General features: G+C 43.6%; 1 protein-coding gene across 1 annotated transcript in view; it reads left to right on the top strand.

The window, feature by feature from the left end:
* The window catches only part of T265_14936 (hypothetical protein), a gene marked incomplete at both ends in the record, with an annotated part of 44,709 nt that overhangs the window by 6,035 nt on the left and 26,916 nt on the right, over window positions 1-11,758 (top strand). The window contains 4 exons of the mRNA XM_009175866.1: window positions 4,504-4,773; window positions 7,236-7,463; window positions 9,952-10,196; window positions 11,547-11,652. Of these exons, the coding sequence (XP_009174130.1) occupies window positions 4,504-4,773; window positions 7,236-7,463; window positions 9,952-10,196; window positions 11,547-11,652 (849 nt within the window). The remainder of the gene's footprint in view (window positions 1-4,503; window positions 4,774-7,235; window positions 7,464-9,951; window positions 10,197-11,546; window positions 11,653-11,758) is intronic.

Below are 11,758 nucleotides of genomic sequence, written 5' to 3'. Positions count from 1 at the left end.
TTGATGATGAAGATGACCTCTGTGACCCACTACGGTACACTGAGTGTTCATTTTGATACCCACTGAGTTTCTTACATCAGGTTGGTCAGCGGATAGAGCTCTAACGAAAAGGGTCTCCTGACCATCTAGGTTGGAGACTGTGATCTCTTCCTTAAAAACCTGTAGTGCTTAGTAGCACATCAGCACCTGCAAGCTGCCTTGTGGCCAGTCTTTTGAGCAAATTGCTTTTGTCGAGGCCCCCCTAATTGTCCTTCTTTCTAGAGGCTGACACACTGACGCATCCTAGCCCACGTAAAACCATAAACACAATAACTGAAACTATTATCATGTGATTGTATGGTGGTGAAGTATCGCTGTCGTGACTGATGTTGCTGTCTGAGGCTGGTGGTAATGATTTTAGTGAATTATTTGAGGTTCACCAGAGAGGTCGGTTGAAATCTACTTTATCCCGAGTTGAGTCCTTTTGGGATAGTATAGTGGTCAGGACACCGTTGTGCTTCATAGAATAGCATCGAGTCTGCTGAGCAACATGAGGAGTTCTATGAAACAAGTTATTCTCCCCCCTACAAGTGACTTACTAACTGAATGAACGACTGATTGATTAACTGACTGAATGGCTCACTAACTAAATGCTTGATTGATTGACTAAATGACTAACCGACTAGATGACTGCCTGCCTGACTGAATGACTGAGTAATTTTTGGTTGATTGAGACATAAGTCGTTGGAACTTTTTGGTTGCATACATGGTGTTAGTTTCGTCTACCTTTGGCAATTTCCATAACCCACTAATTCGATATATGTACGGTTAGATTTCAAAATGTCGTTCACGGGCATAACCCGAAACATCCTGAATTTATACCAACATGACTGCATGGTTCGTATATTTTTTGTTCAACTCTAAGGGGAGTTCGCTTTTTCACTCTCATCTGCCTCTGACAGGCAAGCAGTTTATACGTGTAGAGACAGTACAACTATCCTAGACTTATCGATTTTCCGGGTGAAGTTTAAACTGTTCACTCGTTATTGGCGGTCAGCTGTCATCCACGTGGGACAAAGTAGGTTGGGTGCAAATGTAGCGTTTTATGCGCTAGATTTTGTTCTGTCTAACTAATTATCCGAGTATATTTTCTTGTAATTATGATGTAGGGATTAGTATGCTTAATTAGAGGGCCTTGAACTGGAATAAATGTTCCATTAGAAGTCCATTTCGGCAGGTTGTTGTTCCGAATATCCAGTGGAAGAAATATTCGTTCCCTAGCTGGAAGCGTCAGCTGTAACCAACATGCATGACCAATGGATTCACCAGCGAAGAACCAAATGTGGCAACTCATTTGCACAAGGTTTTGCTCTTTAACTTACATGAATGCGTTGTATCAAGAACCTCACGAAAACAAGCATTCATTAGCATTTCTTAACATCTTTGACAGGTGAAGTCATAAAGAAAGGCTGAAAGTGAAAGTGACTTTCCTTTTTCTGTTGTTGCTAGATATTTCGAATTCACCCAAACTCATACGTTAAAAAGCAGTTCTTAATTTCGCAACATGCATTGATTATTACTGCCTAGCTCAGTGAGGTCACGGTGTGTGGTTTGATATGGACTTTCTAGAAACAACTGCTCATCGTTTGATTGCAAGCTTGTACAAATTTGCTGATGAAATATTTCGGTTTAGGAGGGCTATACTAGGATGCATTTGCTAAGGGAGGTAGACCAAAGCTACTTTGATTTCTTGGCTCGATCGTACTGGGTAGTGAGGCTAAATTCAGTTTGTGTGCACAATGCTATTTGCTCTGCAATAACACGGCGGGAGTTTTCGTCCTACTGAAATAAGAACTGATGCAATTCTTCGTCCAGCTGTAGCACCCTTTTGGTGGCCAGCTGCCATGCCTCCCGAAGGAATCACGAGGGCTGGGCTACTGTCAGATTACCCAAGCCTAGACAGGGGAAGTCGAGAGGCAGAGGTCGGTTTCGGACCACGAACCTTCCGGTCAGTGAATTCGCCCTCTAACCACTTGGGCCATCTCGCCCCAGATGTAATTCATACGCACACCAGTTTGGTTCTAACAGAGGACCCAGCTAAATTCAGCTAAATCTGTCATTCATGACGGAAACTCGTGGATGGTGCCTATTTGGTATGCCTTAATAGGAGCAAAATCGGTCTAGCTGTGTCGAGGATCAGCATGTTTTCCCTTCTTTTAGACATTTCGAAACGGGCATTTGATGTATACCAGTGGACCGACGGTTGAGGCCGTTTGGGATCGGTGTTAGCGAAAAAAACGAAGTCCCGAAAACACATAGGTAATGAGCATAGGCGCGGCTGGACTACGAAATTGTGTTAGTTTCCATTGACAAGCAGATACTTCTTGCTGTGATCGCCTACAAACACTGTTTCACCAAGTGATAACGAATTCGTAATTTGTGAGTTTCTCAGTGCAGTGTTCGTGCAACAAGTGAGGCTAATCCATGCCGAAAATCCTAGAATTGCTATGTAGCTGTTTGATCTCTGTTGAAAATCATCAGTAGTGCACATCTCTCGCAACGCCAGAGAACTCCGAACCCGCGGCCTACCGTCCGTCATTTTGTATACCTAAACCACTTGGTCATGAGAGACCGATCAGCAGTTTGGTTACTCCGCAACTAAACAGGAAATAGAGCCTCACAAATTTCACATACGGGTTTCACATGATGTAGTCGCACGTTTCGGAAGTTTTGCTCATTGGGTGAAGGGGATTCCTGACTTCCTGCAGCGGTAATGAGTGTTCGTGTTTTGTCTGGTTACATACATCCCGTCCTAACAAGGTCTGGCTCATTGCCCAGTGTTCTGACAGGTTAACGCTTGGATGACGGGGGAACAACGGCAGCCAACCTGCCGTCAGGAATACCACTGTTTCACAAAAGCAGTTACTACAGTAGCACCATCATGGGCAGCAGTGCATGAGTGATGGAAATTGATGGTTTCCTTCCATACAATGACAGGCAAGATCAGGGAAAGAAGAAGAAGAACTGAAGAAGTCCCACATCCCTCCTGAGGACTACAGAAAAATAAACACATGTGAGAAACTTGCTGGAGCAAGGTGCCATCTGAATTGCTCAAGCCATGCACACACTGACAGACAAGTTTTAGCTGCAAGTTCGCCGTGGGATCCAATTCCGTAGCACGCTTTGTATTCCTGTAAAGAGATAGCGTAAAACTACCACAGCGTTCACGTTGACGGCAGTTACCTTCCTTTTAATTTAGGGCTTACAAGATTTGAACCTGAAGCGCAGTTGTCTTTTTTTCTAGCTGGATGTTCGGAGAAAACGTAATAGTGCTCATCCGGCAAATTTTACTCGCCGCACTTAGTTTTTGAATGTTGCTCCGTCTACTTTCAATTGCTAGTAGTTTGTTATAAAAATCTACTTTTCGTCTCGGTTTGTCGTCGTGGCTTGACGCAAAGCTGTGATCTAGTGTCCTTTTGGCTGTACCGAAAAAAAAACGTTAAAGGTCGTTGAAGATCCCAAATCTGAATATCTCTTCGGTTAAACCAGTATTTAAAGGTTCGCTTACGTTATATCTGATGTGACCGTGTTCTATAATCTCTCTAATCTAATCTCTAATCTAATCCTTTCACAAATGCACACCTTTTCCAATGACTGCATACTTGCTGGCACCAGAGACCTTGCATTTCCTTACGTTGCTTTTTCATCCAACAGATACTCGACATACTGATGCACCGTGGAGTTTAATACAGAATACCTTGATAATGGGAGTAAGCTGTAAAAACCCTTCTGTATGGTTTTCATTGCATTTCGAGGAAATCACCTTTCTGTAATATTGTCGCGTGACAAATGCTTCATTATTTAGTGTGACGAAGCTAATCGTTATGTTTTGTGTTTGATAGGTTTTCTTCACTTTAGCATCTAGCATGTTAGGGTGATTGTGTAGAAGCGTTTCACTTACCTCGATATCATTTATCGTGTCATCTTTCACCGTAGCCCATTAAGTATTTGGGTAAGAGGTGGGCACTGGATACGGATAAAGAGTACACACGTTCGCGTTCACATAATACCTTTGAAAATTCCGCCTCTTCTCCTGGCGCAATCATTCTGACGAGGCGCTGAACTTGGGTCTCGCCATTATTAAAGCTGACGTTTGCATTTTGAGCATCTTATGCGTGGTGTGAACACAAATTCTAGAAATCCCACAACCACATACAAGCAATCCAAACTTGTGCAGTAGGTTTCAAGCGTCCGTGGCTCAACCTAACTGGGAAGTCTTGACGGTCAGGTCAGCTAATTGACACAACCAGGACAGAGACCGCGCAAACTAGTCTAGCGAGTGCATGTCAAAAAATTTGACACTGAATGATTTGTTGATGTTAGCACATTGAAATATGTACCCCAAATCAGAGGCCTTCTCTACATCACCTTCTAACATCTAATAGTTTTAGGCACAAACCAGTGCTCACCTAGTGATTTCGAACTTTGATGAAACATCCAGCTCCTAGATCCTCTTGTTCAAAGCATGTTGTCGCTTGATTTCCTCTGTAACTTTCCTCCGCACATTTACCAAGGGCGAGCTTGTGCAGTTCTTCATCGGCCAGTATGGACTTCAAGTGGGAAATGCGGTGTGGGAATTGGCTTGCGCTGAAAACGGTCTAGATTGTTCCGGTTCTCCACAGGACAAATCTTTTCACTTGGACGACCATGGTGTGCAAACATTGTTTACTCAAACACCGTCCGGAAAATTTGTTCCACGATGTGCGCTAATCGACACGGAACCAACGGTGATTGGTAAGTTTCATTGAGCTGTCCTTTGAGTTGGGGATGTTGCCTTGTTTTCGTAGAATTTTGCTTGAATTCTTGTTGATTGAAAATGAATCAGAATGGGGGTAGACCGTTTCTTGCTCATCCATGAGGTATATGACAAGCAAGTCAAGACGCTTCGTAGTTGTTTGTATGATGAGGAGTTTGGGAAGTTTTCAGTTACTAGTTCGTCTAGAAAGCACGAGCAGATCCCAGTGGTGATCAGCCGATCCTGCGTGAACGGTGAACTAATCAGACCACCAACTGGGGGCTCGCACTTCTGAAACTTCCTACTGCGGTTTTGTGAGATGCGTGTGTCAAAAGAAAGATGAAACAGTTCTACAGGACAAAATCCCTTTTTTGAAAGCCCTTCCTCGTTTTCTCTTAGTTCTCTCGGCAGGTCTTCATCGTGCCAACCGTTTTTCTGACGGAAATCGACTACTGACTAAAGTCCCAGCGGAAAAATTTTCTTTGGTCAAGTGCCAGCTTCTCACTTCAACTTGTCTGCTTGTTTGTTCTTTTCAAATATGAACACCTAGGTTCTCGTTCAACCGAATGCTAATCACCATAACAAGCCAAAAGAAGACGACTGGAAATGCCTAACTAACTAACTCGCCGTAGAATATGGCTGCATTTCCAGTTGAAGTCTGGGAGTCGCGTCAAGTGATTTACCTGTGTTTCGTGGTTTGTGCGCTACCGATATACAGATACGGAGTCGCCCTTTTGGAAACTGTCACATAGTATTGATTCCTTAGCCACAACTGACTCGACCTATGTTTCTTTACGTTCGTTTCATTCTGAAGAAGGGTTCGCAAAGTTCGTAGCACGAAGTGCTTGTTTTAATGGTGAGCGGTCAGTAAAAAGGTCCAAATACAGCGTCCTCCAGGTCGTGCTTTACTGACGGGCGGTCTAGACCACATGGAAGCTCAGCACTTCATCGTCGACCATGACTGCAAAGAGCCAGATTTCTATTTGTCCTCTGTTGCAGCAGTACCATTCCCGACCATCTACTGTCAACGTAGATAGCCTGAACATATCCTAGCGGTGGATGTGTCCGAAAGAATGTATTTGGCGCAGCTGGATAAATTTGGAAGGGCTACAGAAACTTAGGATCAATCAGCGGCCTATTTGGCTTACCTCTCTAGGGCAGCCTATCTACCGACAGTGCTATCCAACGGACCCATTGAGGTTCCCCTTAGATCATGGAGAGAATGTCTGACTCATCTGCAAGACAATCTGGTTTTGACAGGAACTCAATAAACTTTCTCGTCTTCCGAACATCTCCTTTTGGACATTTTTGACAACAATTACGAAATACAATCACCAGTAAGACAGAGTTTCCTGCTTTTTAGACTTGATGTGTCCGCAATATGATAAAAGGCTTTTGAGTCTTGTAACTGGCCTAAAACGGGTCAGCCATTCAACAGGTTACAGATAGCAACCAGGATAGTTGTTCTTTCGCTATCCGGAGAAGCTATTTTGCTTTGCAAGATATGACTTTCAAAGCATTTGTGTGTTTTGTAGAGAAGAGTTCTTGTGGTCAGCCATACTAGAGAAGGACTACCCAGAGTGGTTTTCCGCAAAAACGACCGACGCGAAAAATCCAAGTGGACCGGGATTTCATTGCCAAAAAATAGAGTCTCCTAGAATTTTCATCTGAAAAGTGCATATTTTAAATTTTTATCACAACTTAACGGTCGTTCTTGGTGGCAGCTGAGCTACAAGTAGCCGAATTTCCAGGTTTCTCATTAGCCTGTTCGAGATACCGATATTTCCGCTTCAGAAGTTAGGCATCCATTCTCTTGCGGTTCTGGTGGTAGGTACATCGACAAGATAGTGAAATGTTTGACAATAACCACTAGTTCATAATCTGGACGGACAATCCTAGATTTCAGGACGTCTACCGGCCACAGACCATTCAGTCAACTACACAGACACTCCACGTCATTCTCCCTCATCACTCAATATGCGTGGTTGTGGTACTAAAAACGTGCTTCTCAGGGGACTCGAAGATTCCTCACTGACCACGACTTATGCATCTATTTACAGATTTTCTGCGTCCTAAATATCCCGAGGCAGTTCGTCTTTGTACAGACTCTACGACACAAAGACACATAAAAGTTACTGAGGCCTGTCAACTGTCACCTTACAAGCCAACTGCAACTGACACCATTGATGATCTAACAAAGACCAACTATTCCCCACTTTTGCTGTTGCTTTTTCTGACATACGGGCCACAAAATGAGGGTTAGCTTCGGAAAAAAACTTTGACGCCAATTCTTCAGCGACCATCATGATGATTGAAATTCACGATGCAATTCATGAAATTCTGCCCGGTTGAGGTAAGATAGCCGGGGTCGACTAGTAAAGGTGACCAGCGTTTCTTCCATAATTGAAGCAGGCTCGATAATGCCCTCTGAAGTATAGTTTTTTTCCGAACTCCCCAACAGATGAAATACGAATTGGCCACTATAGAAATCTTTTCAACCCCCAAAACCTGGTAAGCGGATGGGAAGACTCGGCCTCCAATTTTGCAAGGGGCTATTACAGAAACGCTCAGAAGATTCTACAGCCAACACTGGAAGTCACAAGACGGTTGGTCGAGGCATGCGATGACTTGCAATCTTTTGTCTTTCACCAGTCACACAGTGGTGGTACGGGTTCTGGTTTCACTGCATGTAAGTCATGTCCATTGCTAACTTCTAGTTCATTGGGTGGGCTGAGCGTTACGTCAGATGCTACATAACCTGTTCGCCTCAACGATTTATCGATCCACACATACGATCCACACATAACAATTGACCAATAGACAAACCTGAATTGTCTATGGTTCAATTCACTTGCATGACAAAAAACGTGCTCGCAAGCCGTATTTTGCATAGAATTAAGTTACCCCCTACTGGGAATATGCTCTCGGTGAACTGCTTCATTTCGCCCTTGCTGTTTGCCCAATACAAATGGCGATGGCATCACTCAGCTCAACCGCATTCTGTAGATTCCGTGCAACCAATTTCCGGCATTCTTTTGGTTCATTTTTCTACGGGTGATCTCCGGCTGTGATTGGTTCTTCTCGCGTGCTAACGGACGCTGGTTCAATGGTTAACATCATCCCACACTGTCTAGGATAAACCTCCACGCTGCGCACAAAAACTACGAAACGACCCATTTTTGTTACAGTTCAGTTACTTTTTATGCGATAGCGCGTTGATGTCCAAAAAAAGAGAAGACATTTTCAACATTCTGTACCATAAACCCTGTGTCACAAATTAACATCAAAGTAGAGAAAAACAAGTTCCAATGTATATTCGTAATGCAATACGCATAAGGTTGCCGAAAACTAGTCGACAGCCCAAGACCGGTTTCGCTCTTCTTGAGGTTCATCAAGTAGGCGTAGTCCCCGAGTTTCCGTCAACCTTATGTCCTACTTGAAACCAAATTGCACGAAACCAGTCGTGGGCTGTCGAGGAGTTTTCAGCAACCTTATGAGTAGGGCATTACAAAAAAATATATTTACCGCGATATCTCGAATATCTTAGTGACTAAAACATGAGGCGGCCTGGTGCAGCACATTCAGTTGCCTGGAAATATCGAAACCGAGTGAGTCAGCTGGGTTCCAGGTGGGTCTCTTGAAAAACCAAATGAGTGTATTTCGCTAAGTGAAATGGACCTAAGTTTACCGGAATTACGAAGGACTGCTTCACCGTGATTACCACCTTCAAGCTGATCCCAAATGCGGCTGGTAGAGGACTGTAAAAACCCGAATTGCTTAGCCTACACGTTAAAAGTCGGCAATTATAGTCTAATTACATACTGCAATGCTTGGGGTGAAACAGGTTCATGAACAGAAATAACGGGGACAGTAAGGCGCCAGTAAAACCAGTATGAGTTGGTATTAGTGTATAATTCCATGTTCTCAACAACTGTTTTTCCCCACCAAGTTTAATCTATTCATGTTGCCTTCCTCATCGTCATTTATTGAAAACCCGGCTTCTACCCCTCAGTTTTACAGTAGAAATCTCTTCATTTCCCTCAGTTGGTAGAGATTTAAATGCTCACAAGGTTAGTATTTCTAACTTTGCTCATCTACACCGCGCTTATAACAGATGACGCCGATGTAAAAAGTCACGCGATACACAATAATGGATGCGACCTACCAGATTTAGGTATTTTGAAGCATAACTATTGGGAGAATAACCTTATGATGACTGCTGTAGAAGGGTGGTGAGTTTTAGGCGTTACTCACAACAGCTAACACAGCTAACACACCAAAACCAGTAGACTGTCCCGAGCCGCCACCGCTACCAAGAGCCGATTCTTTTTCTATCGATATTTTCAAACAAGGTGAAATTTTGTCCACCTAATTGCGCACAGTTATCGTGTTTCTATAAAAAAAGGCATTACTACCAAATTATGGCTCAGTAGACTTGAAAAATGTCAGATAGATTGCCTTCATTTCCGACAAGAGTGTTGATCTTCATCGGCATTTCACCTGTGAAGTACTCAAAATGTTGGGGCACAATACACTACTTATAATGCTTTTGAAAACTTTATTTGAAACCATATTGGTATGCAACTTAGAGTAGTGGAAGTATTCGAAATTTAATTACACAAAATGCATCTATTTAACGTAATAAATTGGGTAGTTTTTGCCGTTTTTCATCGAAATTTTGGCAAAAATTCCGCTGAATCCCTCCGGAATAGGGATCTATTCCACGTAACTTTTGTTTTCATTGGTTCGTTCGATTTTTTGCTACAACAATCATCCTTTTGAAAAGGCCAAACCCCTTTTTCAAAGCGCACCTACCTGCTTTATGCTACAAGTCTTCTTCATACCCTCGTAAGCTGGAATTGGCCAACTGTCAAGGACACAGGTGACGGGATGTGATGATGTTCTTATAATTACTTCACGCCAATTTTTTAACCATTCTGTCCATGGACTTTTAGAAATGATGGTCTGGGACTTCGAAATGCAGCTCGACCGATTCCTTCAGCAAAAACAGCATGAACAGATGCCCCCATTAGGATGGCACCAAGCAGGCTGTAGTAATGTAAAATGAAGATTCATTCCTGTTGGCATGAGTCCCATATTCCGAACCCATTTCAGCAAGTCAACAGCTTTGCACATGAAATCTCAAAACGTTTTTGACCAAATTCGTTTTTACCTAGCTCTCCTGGAAAAGCTGCATGACGAGTACACCAAGAAGATCCGTTTCAGCATTTCCCTATTGCCAAGCGACGCGATGAGCACATGCATCGTGGAGGCTTACAACACCCTACTAAGCTGCCATGTTCCAAATGAATATATTGATTTCACAATCTTGACGGACAACAAAGCTCTGTTGGCAGCGTGCGTCGACCGGATTGGTATCTGGAAACCGACAATGTACCATCTGAACAGGGTGCAAGCGCAGGTAAATTTGACAAGAAAGTGATTGGTACTTCACACAAGTTTTAGACGGCTATTTTTTGTACGTTGTACGAAGATACTGTGTTGGTTCAGCTAAATATCATCATCATCAGCTGTAAAAATCGCGTACTTGCCGCGTACTTGCCGTAAAGTAAAGCTGCCACAGTGTTGTTCGCCGATGAAATGGAGATATGAGGTTGATAGCTTCGCATTGGAGGCGGTAGCTGACAACCGAAGGCTCAGTGTCATTATCATCTTATTCGTCGTCTCTATCCGTCAGTGTGTTCCTGCTCATCGTCTCTAAGCCCAGTACTTGGACGTGTTTTACAGTTTCCGATAGGCAGACAGTTTTCTCGAGGTGACAAGCTTCCTTGTGGTACGTTTATGCAGGGTTTCGAACGAATGTTGTATATGCGGGGGCCTGCACCGCTTAACTTTTGACAAAGATTTTCGTACTAGTGCGTAGCGGTGGGGTGGTGGTTGTGCGTTGGGTAGTGTTGTGCGTGTGCTAATATACGTGCTCCTAGCAGAGGATGACTTTTGATCGCGATTAGTTGTTCGGAAAACGCAAAAAGTTTGGCATACGGAGGCACGAGACACGAAAGAGAATTTCTGGAAGCATGGTACTCCACGGCAGATTCGATCAACAGGTGCATCGAACTGGACCCAATTTACGCGCCCCTACGTGCAAAAGACCAACATCTCAACCGGAAAACTCATGGAGGACCGAATATTGAACTCACAAACAACGAAACAAGGAACTCCTCGGAGGTAAATCAATAAAGGTCACAACCCGGGACTGGAAAGGACAAAGGTCACTCTAGCATCGACCAGATTATGACGGCAGGGGATGCCAAGCTCAGATGTCACGTGGACATCGGCGAATGAGGACACAGGGCAACGGAGAAACCAATGGAATCGCTCGACCGAACAACTAATCGCGATCAAAAGTCATCCTCTGCTAGGAGCACGTATATTAGCACACGCACAACACTACCCAACGCACAACCACCAACCCACCGCTACGCACTAGTACGTTCCACAATAACGCACTGATGATGTCACCTCGATTGGTGATGAAACGTTTGCAATCAAATTGCCCAGCTCAGCGAACAATCCAACGACCACCAAGATTTTAGCTCATTTGCACCATTTACCGAAGTTATTTGAGAACTTTGGGACATAAATATTATGGCGTGGAAAATATTTAAGTGCAACCCACTTGAAACAACTCCGGGCGCATTTGAATCCGATTGAACTCTTCGAATAGCATCGATTATATCTGGTTGACTTTTGCTGCCTACGTTGTGTGTATTAGGAACAAAAATCTGTAGGACCATTAATTGCATTTTAGTCTGCCGTTTTGACAACACTGTGGGAAGTTCTCGCCTTCGGGACAAAAGTATACACTCAGTATAAACTGTCCGAGTTAACGGTGATTGCTACTGATGTGGAGGCATGTGAGTAGTATGTGTTGTTCTTGGAATTTCGCCTCATGTCTCTTGCGGAGTTTGTGGAGCCGCTTTGTAACATTTGCTTGGATTTGAGCAATGAATGACTGGAGTC

Source organism: Opisthorchis viverrini (assembly GCF_000715545.1).
Source record: "Opisthorchis viverrini unplaced genomic scaffold opera_v5_301, whole genome shotgun sequence".
NCBI lineage: Eukaryota > Metazoa > Platyhelminthes > Trematoda > Opisthorchiida > Opisthorchiidae > Opisthorchis > Opisthorchis viverrini.
This window is presented reverse-complemented; position numbering and strand designations above follow the sequence as displayed.